Source organism: Caenorhabditis briggsae (genome assembly GCF_000004555.2).
Source record: "Caenorhabditis briggsae complete genome, chrIII, whole genome shotgun sequence".
Classification (NCBI taxonomy): Eukaryota; Metazoa; Nematoda; class Chromadorea; order Rhabditida; family Rhabditidae; genus Caenorhabditis; species Caenorhabditis briggsae.
In genome coordinates, this window is record NC_013490.2 from 4,971,668 (window position 1) to 4,987,524 (window position 15,857).

A 15,857-nucleotide genomic window follows, 5' to 3' on the forward strand; every position below is an offset into this window, starting at 1 on the left:
GAGACTTTAACAGTTTAAGAATCTGAATTTCTAAAAATCCGAAAATCTGATTTTTTGATTTTGTAAAATTCTGAAAGTCTAAAAATTTAAAAATCTGAAATTCTGATTTTCAAATTTTCGAACTTCGGTTTGATAGATCAACAAATAAAGAGTGCATCTTCCCAATAAAGAATATTTATTATGTACATTTCATTGTGAATGAAAAATAAAATCGCTATTCAACAAAAATATTCACAAAAAAAGTTATTCGCTTTGCTGGCTATCAGTTCGCTTCCTTCCAGCCACATCAACCAGCAACTCGCGGAAAAGATCCTCTAAAAGATTGTCATCCATTGGTCCCTTTATTCTAGCAGTCAGTTTCTTTGTTTTCAAGAAGAATGTCCATGAGCAATCCTCGTGGAACTCAGGTTCAGTGACTGAAATCAAACATAACGAAAATAAGATCACTAGGCAAAGCTTACTCAAAACAAATATCACAGATTTGTAGTGTTGTTCTGCAAAACTTCTGAATTTTGATTCACTGAAATAATAGCACTGGCTTCCATTTGTTGCAATATGAGCAGGAAGTCTCAGCACAACTACTGGCTGAAATAGAATAATTTACAAGGAAATATAATAGTTTTATCAACCTTATCAGTTGCAAAAATGTACTTCCTGGCTTCCAAAACTGTAGAAACCACTCGGTAATAAGGGCTAAACGACGTTTCCAATCGCTCTTCGCATAACTCAATTAATGGATCCAACAGGAAAAATTTGGCCTCGGCGAGAACTTCCTTCACTTCTCGATCGGAATCCGGTAGAGCCATTTCACCATCCCTCAGGAAATTCAGAATAAGTCGGAAGTGTTGGGAATCTCTATCAATGAATACGCATCCATCCTCATCTTTGACAACCTGGAATTGAAAAAAAAATGTTCTAGAAAAGCCAAAAAAAAAAAACAAACCGGAATCCTGGTCAGGAACATTGTCTTCAACATAGAATCATGCTTCGTTAAAGTGGAGATGGAAGTCTTGAAAATCTTTCCACCCACATCCAACTTTACGATTTTAGAGCAGTGGTCAGCAGCTGCAGCGACGGTCATTGTACGAAATGTGTGAATGCCTTCCAAATGGTTGATAACTCTGTCTTTTATTGATAAAAACGTCTCTCTTATCACAAAACAGTTTATTAGTGGAATGAAACAGACATCATGAGGGCTTGTTTATATTTCAAAAAAGTAATGTCGATATTTACAGAACACAATAAATTAAAGCTCATAATATAATTCAAGTATCATATTTCCTAATTCTTCATCTCTTTAAGCTTGTCGCATGGCCAGATCAAACTCCTCATCTGTTATTTCTCTTTCAGGCACCACTGGTTCAGAAACTTCCAGAACGTCTCCAGAATTCTCTGGCTTGTTCCAGTTCTCCAACAAATTCTCCACCTTTTCTCGAATTTCTGTTATCGTTGGTCGTTGCTCTGGATCCACAATGAGAATCGATTTGATGAGATTGATTGTTTTCTGGCTCACAGATCTTCTGAAAAGCTTTGAACTTTGTTCCTCTCTTTGGTCGAACAGAAGTGGTTTTTTGTCATCTTTTTTGGCCATGTGACCTAAATGCTGCCCACACACATTATTCATAATGATACATGAAAAAAGAAGAAGAAGCTAACTCATGACAGAAGGAGGAAAACGTGATTCTACTATCAGTCGGAGAGGATTAAATTCATATAGAAACGTGCTCGTGTGGGTGCTAATTACTATCTTGTGGTGGGTTTGGAACTTGATATTGAACGGTTAGACGCTCTCTACTTACTTTATTCCATATATTGTATAGGCTCTAATAGAACGCCATTCTATATAAAATTTTGAGCTAACTAATCTCGGACCCTGAAAAGATTCCAAAAAGTGACCAACAGATGAAATATAGGTGACAGTATGATAAAAATTTTGTTAGTTTACCACTTTTTGATATTTTTTACAGGGACTGATTTATATAGAGCTCAGAGCTAAGAGGTCGGCAGTCGACCGCGTGGCTGATCCGGCTGCAGGCGACTTTTCAACTTTGAGCTAACATATCTCGGTTCCTGTAAAAGATATCAAAAAGTTGTCAACTAATGAAATGTTTTTGATACTATGATAAACATTTTGTTAGTTAATTACTTTTCGAAATCTTTTACAGGAAATAAGATATATGAGCACAAAGTTTGCGGTTTGGGGGCATACTGCTACTGTCTTCTCTTCTCCTAGTGACACGGAATTGATCAAATTCAATAATTGAGAAATGTTAAGATTTATGCCTACTGTTCCAAAATCGAGTTCTAAGAAGAACTCATACTTAACTTCACTTAAAAACCTTGTTCTAATATTAACGGTTCATGGGCGGCTGAATGGCGGGTGAGCTACATAGAAGAAAGAGGATGGGCAAAATAAGCACGTTTTTAAAGAAGCCTTTTGGAGTTTCTTTCTAGAAAATGTCTAGGTAAAATGTCGCAAAAAAATGTCTTTAAAATTTCACCACCCCTGAATATCCCAACTTACGACCATTGGTTTCTCAGCCAATATCCGCCTTTACTCCCCCATGTAGTATAGAATTTTCAGAAAACATTTCTAATTCTGAAATTGGAAAATATCTAGTTTTACACCTAGTTTATCAAAATACAAGAGTCCCGATAAAAACTCAAACTTTATTTCACTAAAACCCCCTCATTTCATTGGAACGGGAGAATGGTTGAAAACTCACTCTTCTATCCATTTTATCATGTGCGGACTCTGTGTCGCTAACGCAATACTTCCTCCTTGCTCGTAGATTTTATTGAATGGGTTTTCTAGAAACATGAACTCATACAGACAAACTCCCAAAGCCTGAAAACCTAAAATAAATGAAACCTCAGTATTTTTTAGTTACCCAAGCATCCACTTTTGTAGTCAATGTTGCCCCAATTTCACAATTGAAAAGTTCTGGAGCTCGGTACATAATACTACACAGCTCCTCTGCATCCTCTTTGTGTTTATGATGATCAGCTGATGTTTTAATTTCAATTGGCATTCTGAAAGTGTTATTTTTGAACTTTCCAATTGTTTCAGGTCACTTACTTGGTTGCTGAACCAAAATCAATCATCCTAATTTCATCTCCAGACTTCAGAATATTGGCAGGCTTGATATCCAAATGAGCATACTCAAAACTGTGTAGCTCTTCAATTGCCAAAACAATTCCAGAGAAATATTTCAAATGCTTCAACTCATCCACTGTGGTTCTAGTTTTTAGTGTCTCCAAATAATCCAAAAAGTTAATCGAATATCGTTTGAAGAGCAAGTAGTGGTTGATATCCTCAACAATATGAGCTTCCAGATCTATCACAAATTTGTTGCTTTCTAGCTTTTTGTACAGGTCAATCTGAAAATTTTTTCCATTTTTTAAAATGTTTGATTATCTTCACCTCTTGAAGAATTCGTTCTTTTTCTCGTTTCGAAAACGCCACCATTTTCTTCACTATCATTGTCTCTTTTCCCCCTCCTGGATCCACTTCCATGATCTTTGCTGATCCTCCAACTGCCACCGTCTTCTTCACTCTCAAATGGTATCCTTCTCCTTTGATATCCGGAATTTTCGATTGGACACATCCCATACTTTGCCACTCCTTCTTAAGATTCAGTTTTATTTTATTTAGGTGTTCCTGGAATTTGAAATAGAGGACTCTAGATGGGTACTTTTTATATGCTTTCGTTTTAATAGAGGGAAGTTACGAAAACAACTTTATTGATTTTTGGAAGAGTCAAACAATCGAGATACTTACTTCAAGAAAACCGAACATGTTCATAGATGGAAAGGGGAAACAAAGATAAATAAATAAGTTAGGAGCCAACACAAAAACCAGTTGGCAATCTATAAATCAGTATTTTTGGGATTTGGTGTCACGATAACAAAGTCTCCAGTATCCGAGATGTATCCTGGCTGATTGGGAGTGAAGGTATTGAAATTCCAATGTTCGAATTGAGAAGGGGAGAAAAATCCTGGAAAGGGAAAATTCAGAATCAGAGCCTTTAAAAAAATATGAAAGACAAAAAATTACTTACCTTATTTGGGTGTTTATCAAACATCATCGGAAGATAATCATCCACTCGAACCATCTACTTCAATGGCTCGGAAAGAATTGGTCCATACTTGCAGCGGCCTTTTGGTCCGGGTTTTTAGTAATTTTTCCCTCTTTTCAAAACATTTTCGGATCAATAAAAAACAACTTTTCTACCTAAACACCGGATGTAATGAAAAGATATTTTAGTCACAAAAATTGAAACATGTCTGAAATGTCATAATTTTTCGAATTTGAAAAAGCTCGGGTCCACTGGGCCGGGCCCTGACTTTTCAAATATAAAAAAGGTGATTGCTCACTTCTAGAGAAGGTCAACCAAACAAACAAAATCGATGACGAGTTGTTACTGACATTTGAAAAGAATTGCTGCCCGCGCTGTCTGTCCTCCTGTTGACCAGATGCCCTTTTCTCTGCCCTCTCTTGTATTAGCACATTCTTTCTCTAGGTGCAGAATGACATATTTTGTCTCACAGTCCCTTGTTATTACTAGCAATAAGAATCTTTTTATTTCTATTATCCTTTTTCAATTGTTAAGGAATTCATTGAAGTTCAAAATATGCTAAAAGATTGAAAGTGGTGTTGTGTCCATCTCCTATAGTTAGTGTATTTTTTGAGATTCTACCGATTCCGAGGAACCGATTCCGAGGAAATCGTTGGATTGTCTATTTTTTGCAATGTAAACAATTAAGATATCCGTGGAATACACTTTGTTGTTTTAGCAATTTCCTTCTCTAGAATACCTTCTTATATCAACTACTGGTGTTGCGGCTCTTACTGTTCATCACTTCTATTGATCTGACAGTAATCATTCTGTTTTCAGGTAAAATGGAACCTTCTGAAAACGAGAAATTGATCAAAAATGTCTTCAATAACTCCTACTTTGTGAATCACATTTTGGACTATGTTCTAGAGGATTTTATAATCTATAACCTGGATTATCGAGTAAGTTTTCTTTTTCAAGCAGAACATAACTTGATAAACATTTTCAGCTAGTCAACAAAACATTCCGTCACGTCGTTGATGGAAAAATTCGAGAAAAGTATAAATCTATGAAACTTGAATATGACGACGGAGCTGAGGAGAATTCGATCCTTACTGAAATGCAAAGGTTGAACCCATTTAACATAAGAAAAGAATTTTATGTTAATTCTGAAGAAGTGAAAGTAAAACATTTGGGAAAATTATTTAGGTGAGTTAAAAAATTTTTTTTCTAAAGGTGGTGTATGAAGTAGTTGTTGCTCAGTTTGGTACGAAAAAGTACTGTAGTACCTGTAATAGAAGGGCCTCTACTCTGTCAAGTTTGAGCTAGTTTTTCTTGGCTCCTGTGAAAGATATCAAAAAGTGGCCAACTCGGCTGCAAGCCAACGGATACCACTTCGCTTTCTCGATGCGGTTTTCCCCATTTTAGAATTTTTTGAATTGTCTCTTTATTCATGAATCTACATACTTTTTTGTACAAAATTGAGAAATAAAAAATGCATCGTACACCACCTTTACGATTTTCAAAATCTCAGCCTCAAAGTTAAATTTTTGCAGGTTCCTGAAAGATGTTGCTCAAGTCAAAGTGCGAGAAATCAGACTAAAGAATCTATCCAGGTTAAATGTGACCCTTCACCGACCTCTCCATGACAAGGTGATTGGAAAGTTGATTGGAAATAACAGTGAGCTTGTAGCAAAAGTGTCCTAGAAACATCTTTTTTTTCAGAATCCGAAATTGAAACTTTTATTGGAATGGATGATATATGCCATCCTGGATGTTCGCATTGTCTGAAAATAGCCAAACAGTGCCCAATATACGGACCAGTTAACTGAATTATATCACACAACCGAACATTTCGCGGGATTTTGAAAAGCTGATTATCTCTGACTAGTAAGAATTCCGGGGAAAATTCGGTTATACCCCCCCCCCCCCCCACGAGATTAGGTCCCCCCACCACGTTGAAAAGTGGGGGGGGGGGGGGGAGTCATAAAGGTGGGGGCTCAAAATGATATGATTCGGTGGGGGGTTATTCCGGAGACCGAATGGTCTCCCCACCGTTGATTTGGAGGGTTTAATTGGGATCCTTGGCAAACTTCGGTTAAGGCCCCCCCACAATATATTTTATTAGGGCCTCCCAAACAAAGACTTTCTAGGTAAAAATGAACTTTCCCGCCTAAATTTGGCTGCGTATGTTTAATACTCAGCCAAGTAAAAACAATATTATAGCCCCCCACCCGAGGTGGGGTGACCTATTGGAATGATGGGGGAGTTTATTGGAATCTTTTTGGCTTCTGCCCGTTTTTGCCTAGGCCTATTTAAAATGGAATATTCCCGAATTCCGTTGTCTTTTTTACTGTTAAAAATCGAATTATTTTCAGTCTTCTGGATGACTTGGCTAATTTATGTGTTGAGTCTTCGGAAACTAAGGAAGCCTGCCTGGATGCTATCAATCGAATGATTTCCTCCAGTATATCTTGTCACACTCTCCAACTCAATATATCGGAAAATAGAAAGAAGAGAGATCCACCTCAAAAGAAAACTAGCACTATGCCGATGCCAAGGGAAATTTTGGATCTGATACTTGCAAGATGGAATGTGTATCATGTAATTCTGAAGATTGTGTATAAAACCCGCCAAGATGTACAGTTGGGAAATTGGACTCGGAAAAATTGGCTCACAAAATTCCGTTTCCATAACCAATATGACACTGTCACCGTGTCGAATCTGAATATCAAAACGCAAAAAGTGGATATCGATTTGTCAGATTCTGCAGAATTGTCAACGCTCATAGCGGGCTCATCATTGCATAGGAAACGTCGAAAGGATAGATATCAAAACTTCCTGACCAATGTTAGAAGGATTTTTCGAACAGACAGAATTTCGATTAAATTCTCTCATTGGAATTACGATATGTTTCAAGCTCCACTTCATATGATCGTCCATCGTCTATTTGAAAACATCTTCAAAACGGACTTCAACAATTTAAATATAGATATTCATCTTTTTCCAAGCGAGAGACGGGAATTCTATTCGCATCTAATCAATAGACTTCCTTCACTCACTACCCACACATTGCGTATTTCACAATGTTACACCAAGATATGATTATTTTCTCACTATCAGAAATGGAGGATGAGGATGATATGGAGGATGAGGATGATGTGGAGGGTGAGGATGATGTGGAGGATGAGTGAAAACGAAACCAAAAAATAAAAATGACCAATTGTAAACTTTAAGTTTGGTAAATTTATTCACATGTTAATATGAGTTTCTTCTTGTTTTGTTAATTAAACTGCGTTTTTCCCCACCACGGTTTTCTCTAACAAACAACTTTTTCTGAAGATGACTTCGGAAATTTTTTACACATGAACATTGAAATTTAGTGAAGCTATACAGGAGGTGTTACAGGTTTCATATAAAGAAGGATTTTTACCTAATTTCTTAAATTCAAGTCCTAAACCATACTTTATTTCACTAAAAAATCCCTCTCCCAATTTGAACGGATGGATAGCGGGCCGCTATTAGCGGCGGAATGGCGGCTGAGCTAGAAGGAAGTGGGAGAGCGAATTGCGCAGGATTTTTCTGGCTCTATTCCTCTTTTTTATGCATTTGTTCTTCGATGGAAATTAAGAAAACAAATATATTTATTAGAAACAACAAAAATATAAGTAAAACCAGCGAGATGCTCACTTCAAGAAAACCGAACATGTTGATAGGTAGAAGGCACTTTGGACAGTAAAACAAATAAAAATTAATAAGTTAGGAACTAACGAGTTGGCTATAATTCAGTATTTATAGGTTTTATTGTCACTATAACGGAGTCTTCAGTATCCGAAATGTATCCTGGTTGATTGGTGTATCTTTGAGGAAAGACTACCAATGGATACAGAGTGAAGGCGTTGAGATTTCGATGTTCGAATTGAGACGACCAATCCTGTAAAGTGAAAATTTAGAATCAGAGTCTTCTTCAAAAATATAGCCTACCTTATTTGGGTGTTTATCAAACATAATCGGAAGATATTCATCCACTGGAACCATTTTGTTCAATGGCTCTGCAGCCAATAGTTTTTCAGCACCACGGAGAGACAACATGTATCCAAGAGTCCAATAAGAATACTCCACAGATGACAAATGTCGGTGATAGGAAATCCACAATTCCTCGCTATCTGATTGTTTCTTTCTTCCCAAATAAATCAAATCCCATTCCTTTCCAGAAGCACCGAGATCTTGTAAAACTTCTCGGACTCTGGTCAATCCATCGTGTGAAAATCGAAGATCATCTTCGAATACGATCACCTTTTCGTATTTGTTTTTGACCACATCTTGCCAAATTCTATAGAAAAAAAAGACAATTCGAATTTGACTTTTCTCTAGATTTTTGTAAAAAATACTGTCTGAACTTTTAAGGCGGGGTTGCCAAAAGAGAGTTGACTGCAACTTGCTTCTTGAAGCCAATGGGAAAAAATTGGGATAAAAATATTGATTGCCTAATCATTGGTAATTGAACCATAATGAAAAAAGTATGTTTCTTCATAATTTTTTTTTCGAAAGTTAAAAAATAAATCCAAAAAACAAAAAACCTCGAAAGCCAGCTCCAAGCTTTTAACTTCGAGCTCAATTATCTCAATTCCTATGCAAGATATAAAAAATGTGTCAACTGATAAAATGTTTGTAACATTATGATAAACAATTTATCAGTTGACTACTTTTTTTATATCGTCGACAGGGGCCTAGATAAATTGGCTCAAAGTTCAAAATCTTCAGCCTTTCGATCAGAGGTTTTACGGAAACTGTTTTTTTGTAATATTTCAATATTTTAAAGAGTTTTTACTTATGATGCAATTACTAATGCTTGCCTTTAATACTTTTTGTCACAAATTTGCCGCCCCATTTTATCTTCAGCCGCCATTTGTACGTTTTTTGGCAGCCCCGCCTTACCTATGTCAAACATTTTTGAAAAAGCAAAAAATACCTATAATGACTCAAGAAGCATCCAATCTCTCCATTTTTCATTGGTCTCTTTGTGATTGGATCTAAATATTTGTCCAAAATGTGATAGTTTTTCAAATCTTCAGGAAGTTGGTCCAGTTTTTGTCCATCCGTTGCTTCTAACAACGAATATTCAATTCCTAGGAGATCGAAAATCTTTTGCATCCGATCCAAACGTTCCGATCTTCGTTTCAAATTGATCAGATAGATTCTGAATTCATATTTTTCTAGCACCAAATTCCTTAACACTCACTTATCAACTCCTTGTTTAGTGGCTTCTGGTTGCCATGGTCTCACACTTCTGGACACAAACGGAAGTGGTTTTTCGTCTGCTATCATATCAGCAATATGGTACCGTATGGTGTTCCTTCTGTCATCAATATCCAGTTCCGGATTCACAAAAATTCCATAATTGACCTGATTATCAGCCCATAAAGAAATGCCCATAGTCTTGGCAGAAGTTACAAAAACTTCAGTTGGATCATCTGCTCCCTTGTAATACGGTAGATTGTTTTTATCAAATGTCAAATAAGAAGAATCCATCGAAACTAGATTGATAGCAATTGGAAGAGCAAATGATACAATTTCTTCTCGCACATTTTTTCGTTCCAGAAGACTTTCAGACGGATCTTCAATATTGAACGAATCATCGATTGATCGGAAAAGAGGAGACACCACCACATGGCTTTTTTCATTAGATAGTAGCTAAAATCGGGGTTTTATGTGCTGTTAGAATGAGAGACAAACCTGAATCATGTTCACTTCAGTAGGTACAGTATCCCCGGAAACAAAAGACAGCGTTCAGATTTCTGAAGACGTCCATTACGAAGTGCAGATTCCATCCAGTTTTCAGAGTCTTCAGTGACTTTTACGGATTTGAAATATTGCTTTGTAGAGTCGATCCACCTAGAAAAGTCGGAATTTTTTTAGAAACTTAAGTTATTATTCAGGTACGAAAAAATTGGAAAAATGTGGAAGAGAAAAGGTTGCGAAAGGTCCAACTACCGTAACCTGAAATATTTTATGCTCCGGATTTATTTCGCCCTTGACTTTGAACATTGGACCAATTTTTTCGGTCCTTGTCAAAGATATCAAAATGTTGACAACTGATAAATTGCTTATCATAATATCACAAACATTTTATCAGTTGACATATTTTTTATATCTTGCATATGAGCCGCGATAATTCATCTCAAAATTGACAGTGTGGGGGCGCTTCTATTACATGTGTTGCGGTGTTTTCAGAATTCTTTGGGGAACTTTTTCTGGAAAGTTTCTTGAAAATAATTTTTCCCGCGCTATTCCGATAGAATGCATGCACAAAACTGTAAGACTCGACAGCTCAATTTGAAGTTGTCGCTCTGAGATCTAATTATACTGTAGTTTTACAGTATTCGAATTTGAGCGCATTTACACGAAAAAAAAAATTAAATTTAACTGCTGGGTCTTACGGTTTTGTGCCTGCGTTCCATCGAAAAAAGTGCGGGAAAATGTTTTATTTTGAAATGCGTTCCGGAAAAGTTTTCGACAACTTGCATGTTAAGAATCTCTAAGAAAGTCGGTAAATAAACGTTTTTGATAGCTTTAAAATTGACTGAAAATGCAGGAAAATCGACAACATAAACCAGGAAAATAACAATTTTTAGGTTACTGTAGTTTTCGTTGTGGGACCTTTGGCCACGGCCACTGGCGTTCCTCTTCCACGGCTCCAACGTTTCGTATCAGCATAATAATATAAAATTACCATTTGACTTGATGAATAGTTGCATCTTCTTTATTCAGAATAAACAATTCCAACCTAATTCGATCCTTCGGGTAATCCAAATTCTCTAGCCACCCCAACAGGTACGGAATCGCATGTGCATGCTCTCCCAGCCCCACACCAATATAGACAGGCGGATACAGATGACGAACGTCTCCTTCATCTGGTTCAGCACCAGGAAGCAGGCAAAAAGTGTTTCCGAAGAAGAGTTGAAGAAAAAGAATAATAGAAATGTTTAGATTCATGAATACTATTTTTGCATTTGATTTTTATTATTTTTCCTGAAAAATAATAAGTTGATTGTGAAAAATAACGACAACTGAGGCAAAGAAGAAGATACACTGCTCTTCAAAATAGTGTGCTAATCCAGGAGGGGTTAGAGAAAAGGGCATCTGGTGAACAGGAGGTCAGACAGAGCAGGCACAGCACTTTTCTCTCCAAATGTTGTAATAATTGGTCATCGATTTTTTTTGTTCAGTTGACCTTCTCTAGAAGTGGACACTTACCTTTTCTCATCTGGAAGACACAACTGCAAAAAAATTTATTTTGCTTTGCACCCTCACATTATGTGTTTCCCGGAAAATCGAGGACCGAGTATACGGTTTTTGTGTTTGTAAACACATTTATTTTTAAATCCAACATCATTTACGGAAAAAAAAGAGAGCAAGGGAAAAAAATGAAGTCAGGAGAGGACCCGCTTCGATAAAAGAAAAGAAGACGATCAGTGGTCGAAAATAAAGAAGAAGGCAGTTATCGAGTTGGCTAGAATACGATAACATGCTGCATTGAAAATCAGTAATTTTAGTTGATCCAGAAAAAAATTCTAAAAAGAAATATTGTACAAAAGAGAAAAAATAGGACCAGAAAAGGGTATTTTTGTGTGAAAAAACAACAGAATAATCGGGATTCTGACTTTTTGTATCACCTAAAATGCTGAGAGGGGAACAGGTAAAAGTAAATGTACTGGGTTCAAGGGCGTAAATCATAGTGAGATATGAAGAAAAAGTATACATTATATCGGAGAGATCCTTGGCGTACTAAGCCATGTAATCATATACATCCTTTTGTCCTTCTACCCGAAGCATGTACTCTTTTTCAATGAGGGAACCAATACATCTCTTGATAACGTCAACCTTTGGCTTGAATCTTCCTGTCAGCTGAGTGATGACCTGGAAAATATTCATGAAGAAACAGGAAGCAACAATTATAATAGAAATCATACCTCACTCATCAGTTGGGTATGAGGAACACGTTTGCGGGTCTTCATGATTCTCACGATACATGCCTGTATAAAATAGATTACTATCAAGATGACAATACGGATCAGCTTACGCTAATCAAGCTCTTTCTGTCTTCCTCAGCATTCTTCTGAACGACTTCAGTATCGCGAACTGCCTCTTGTTTCAAGCTCATCTTGGACAAATCCACACGAACTTTTTTGTTGGTGTAGGAATTATTCAAACTGACGGCAGCAGTCATTGGAATCTCTTCACCTTCTAGAGGCGCATCGGACTTCAAAACTAGATTTTTGATGAGGGATCCAGCGATGCCGGCACAAGTCTTTCCTTCCAGTCCGGTAGCTTCGGAGATTTGTTGAACGGTGAAGCTGGCTTGCTCGTTGAACAAGAGAAGTGTACACATTTGAGCAGTTGTGACCTGGAAATCGGCATATTTCAAGTTTTGCCAAATATTCTTGAAAACTTACAGTGAATACGTATTTCTTTGAGAACGCTGATGACGTCACCTCTCCGCGAGATTGAGAGTAAACCCATGTTAAACGACGACCGTTGAATTTCTCATTATAATATTGACCGAAGACGTCAATGGTGCTTGAGAGCTGATGTGGGAGCGTCAGAGTACTGTTCGGGAACGTTGGCCAGGATCCAGAGCTGAGAACGAGCACATTGAACTCAATTGGCTTCTCCCCGAGCAGGTGCGACTTCTTCTCTTTGAATTCTGCGGTCAGATCCTTGCTGACTTGTGTATCGTTGACCATTTTCGACAAACGAGCCGTGTACTCGTATCCACACATGCTTTTGAGCTTTGAAATGAAACTGGCTTCAGACTCATCACTTGCAGATAGATCTGTGATGAGTCTTTTACTGAACATCTTGGTATAGAACTTGGAAAACACGTCCTTATCTTCAATGTATTTGAATACGATCATCTGTAAAACTTTTAAGTTTAAGATCGGTTCTCTCTAAAAAATCTTCTAAACTTACGACTTTGGTGAGAAGATCTTCAAGTTCAGCTTCATCTGGATTCTTTGAGCTCTTTCTGAGAAGTTGATCGCAATATCTGGCTAGAAGTTCGGCAGATTTCGTCAATTGAGCATTTGGTGGAGCACGACTGGTCACAGCGTTCGCATTAATGAAAGCGGTGGCAGCCTTATCGAGAGACTGCATGAACCCAGGCTCGTTCTTGAACGATCGATTGACGAGTACTTGATATCTTTGGTGAACTTCCAGCAGCGTCTTCACATACAACTTGGCATCATTACTGGCCTCCTGAGCGACTCGTTCCAAAGCGTCGTGTCCTTCTTTAGTGATGTGTCTTTCAAGAGAAAGTCTCAGTTGATCCAGCCCATTTGGAACTCTGTCGCACAACTTGAACATCCTGGACAGATCGTCGTCTTGCTTCTCCACTAAAAGGTGCCCAAAATGGCTTTGGAAGAACTCGAGCTGATTGGCAATCAGAACAGATTCAACGCATCCTGCGAGTGTTTGTTTCGTAGATGAGTTAAGGTAGAGAGCACATCTGTCATCTTCCTGCTGAAGCCGAGTCTCAACCTTGATCATGTAGTCGGTCACAGTGCCTTCGTTACCAAGGAAATTGGCAGCTTCTTGTGCATAAAACTCGCGAGTGGCTTCCAGAAATCGGGCTTCGAAGCATTCTTTGTAGACCATCAACTTCTTTGCTTCAGCGTTTTTCTTATTCTCTCCTTCTGTATCGTCGATTCCCAATTCGACAAGACACTCAACAACTCCAGAAATGTATCGACTTGTGATAGTGGATCCAGTTCTTTCAGCTCGAATGAGCTCGAGCATCGCGTCGATAACCTTGTCTCTGAGTTCGTTGAACAAGTTACGCTTCCAGACGACCAAGGCCAGTGTGTAGACCATAAAAATGTTTTCATGGCCTTCGTCGAGTTCTCTTCGAATCCAGTGGCGGTTCAGATAAGCGAAAATTCCATCCATCACTTTTGAGGAGATTCGAAAGTTTTCCCACTCCGTTGTGTAAAACTTGAGGAGATCCTCTCCAGAAAGTTCGGCTCCTTTTTCGCGAACAGCGGTGACGTACGCGCTAACGTATTCTTCTACTTTCTGATACATTTCATGCCCAACGAAGTCAGCTCCCGTGACGCGATTCGGGTTGACCGTTTCATTTGCATTGATTCGCTCATCTCCTTCTCGACGACTTGTGGACAATGTGATTGAGGTGCAGTAATCATAGACATATCTGGAAATTGTTAGAGTTCGCTATCAAGTACAATCAGCTCAACACTTACGTATAAAGTGACATATATTGTTTTGGAGATAGATATTCTCTGCGGTAAGCGGTATCTAATCCATTCTGAAGTTTATTCCACACATCCTGTGAGTCCACCGGCGCCCTGCGGTCCATTCTGAAACTTTCGATGATTCGCGAATTTAATTGAATTAAGAGAAAGAAAATACAACGCAAGAGACTATGAGAATTGAATGTTTCTTTGCTTAAGCGGATCTCGGACAACACTTATTTTTTCGACCTATTCGAGGACAGATAACCTGAACGTTTTCGCTTAGTATATTAATCAATCGTCTTCCTTGATTGAAATTGGGGAACATTTCACAATACATTGATATAAAACAGTATCAAAGCGGGGACTAAGAACAAATGCAAGCGCGCTCCAAGCCGAAATCATCATGTGTAGCAGAACGACAATGTTGAGAAGCGGAGGTAGCGAAATGAAAAAGAAAACAACGGAATTTAGAAACGAATCGGGATTGGGGGAGAGGAATAGTTCGCCCCTCTCAGTTCGCTGAGGAATACGAAACGGAACCATGGTTACAGGCTAGGCGAAAAGATAAATTCTGTTTTCAAATTGATGGTAAGTTCGTAAAAATAGAGAAGAGCTAATTAAAAAAGCAATTTTTATAAATGTAGTTTTTTCTCAAATAGACCTATTTTCACACTTTTCGAGCTTAGAAACACAGCGGCAAACTCATCATTGATAAGGAAGGTTGATAAGAATTGGTGAAAAATGACCTAGATGAGTAATATTGTATTGATGTGTGTCAAAATTAAAAAAGTAAGCATGGGGGGCTCTCCGCAGTCACCAAATTTAGCCATGAAGCTGACTTTTCCGGAAAGAAACCGCCTATTGCAGTAGTAAGAACGCGATTAAAGAGAGGCAGACACAACCAGAGTGTGAAGAGACGTCGAGGAACGGCTCTCGCGGAGAGAACGACGTTGATGGGGCAACTGGCTCAATTCCTTCAATCTCGAGTCATAATGAGAGTACACGGGACCTTCATAGTGCAAGAAGTCATAAGAAAAGGGGAAAGTGATCGAATTATTTCGTTGGGTGGGACAGGGAGCAATAGTACTGAGGAATGAAACTATATGAGTAGCAATGTTTGTTCAAACTTAAAAATGATGTTTTCAATATTCGAAAATTTATGTCGCAAAAATGTTGTGAAACAATCACCAAAAAACTGCAAATGAAGAACGCGAGACAAACAATGAACAAATACGAATATTGAAACAAAAGTTGGCGCCAGTCGACTGCTTTAGTGGAGAGACTCNATCGCCACGCGATGTATTTCAATGCATTTACAGTTATGTCGCGAAATGCTTTGAAATACATTTCGCGACGCTCATGCATTGAATTTCGAGGGCGCGGAAATGCATTTCAATACATATTTTCGCTACATGAATAACCCCATTACAGTAGTTAGGTTAATTTTATTGTTGCTTCAAAAAAAATGAAACAGAAAAAATAACAGAAATGAGATTGAAACAGAAATATTGGGGGTACGACGAATTCGAACGTTTTCAAATTCGAA

General features: G+C 37.9%; 7 protein-coding genes across 7 annotated transcripts in view; 2 read left to right on the forward strand and 5 right to left on the reverse strand.

The window, feature by feature from the left end:
* Positions 1-243: 243 nt before the first annotated feature.
* Positions 244-1,081, reverse strand: CBG18386 (the record flags this gene model as incomplete). Its single annotated transcript, XM_002642336.1, has 4 exons — positions 244-416; positions 462-585; positions 630-893; positions 944-1,081. The coding sequence occupies 4 exons, from the start codon at positions 1,079-1,081 to the stop codon at positions 244-246; spliced, it is 699 nt and encodes a 232-aa protein (XP_002642382.1).
* Positions 1,082-1,297: 216 nt separating this feature from the next.
* On the reverse strand, positions 1,298-4,115 carry CBG18385 (the record flags this gene model as incomplete). The annotated part of the gene is made up of 6 exons (XM_002642335.2): positions 1,298-1,520; positions 2,727-2,848; positions 2,892-3,033; positions 3,080-3,381; positions 3,425-3,628; positions 4,062-4,115. The coding sequence occupies 6 exons, from the start codon at positions 4,113-4,115 to the stop codon at positions 1,298-1,300; spliced, it is 1,047 nt and encodes a 348-aa protein (XP_002642381.2).
* Positions 4,116-4,903: 788 nt separating this feature from the next.
* Positions 4,904-5,890, forward strand: CBG18384 (the record flags this gene model as incomplete). Its single annotated transcript, XM_045243711.1, has 4 exons — positions 4,904-5,020; positions 5,068-5,267; positions 5,615-5,739; positions 5,784-5,890. 4 exons carry the CDS (start codon positions 4,904-4,906, stop codon positions 5,888-5,890), a joined length of 549 nt encoding a protein of 182 aa, XP_045096470.1.
* A 1,946-nt stretch (positions 5,891-7,836) lies between these two features.
* On the reverse strand, positions 7,837-11,054 carry CBG18383 (the record flags this gene model as incomplete). Its single annotated transcript, XM_045243712.1, has 6 exons — positions 7,837-7,992; positions 8,043-8,391; positions 9,031-9,258; positions 9,301-9,732; positions 9,810-9,953; positions 10,792-11,054. The coding sequence occupies 6 exons, from the start codon at positions 11,052-11,054 to the stop codon at positions 7,837-7,839; spliced, it is 1,572 nt and encodes a 523-aa protein (XP_045096469.1).
* A 792-nt stretch (positions 11,055-11,846) lies between these two features.
* Cbr-cul-1 lies at positions 11,847-14,433 on the reverse strand (the record flags this gene model as incomplete). Its single annotated transcript, XM_045243713.1, is given in 6 exon segments — positions 11,847-11,978; positions 12,032-12,094; positions 12,142-12,501; positions 12,515-12,976; positions 13,032-14,288; positions 14,401-14,433. 6 exon segments carry the CDS (start codon positions 14,431-14,433, stop codon positions 11,847-11,849), a joined length of 2,307 nt encoding a protein of 768 aa, XP_045096468.1.
* Positions 14,434-14,714: 281 nt separating this feature from the next.
* On the forward strand, positions 14,715-14,834 carry CBG26005 (the record flags this gene model as incomplete). Its single annotated transcript, XM_045243714.1, has 1 exon — positions 14,715-14,834. The coding sequence occupies one exon, from the start codon at positions 14,715-14,717 to the stop codon at positions 14,832-14,834; it is 120 nt and encodes a 39-aa protein (XP_045100094.1).
* Positions 14,835-15,846: 1,012 nt separating this feature from the next.
* CBG18381 overlaps positions 15,847-15,857 on the reverse strand; it is a gene marked incomplete at both ends in the record, with an annotated part of 1,370 nt that continues 1,359 nt past the window's right edge. Inside the window, one exon of the mRNA XM_045243715.1 lies at positions 15,847-15,857. This exon is cut by the window's right edge and continues 89 nt beyond it. Coding sequence (XP_045096467.1) covers positions 15,847-15,857 — 11 coding nt within the window.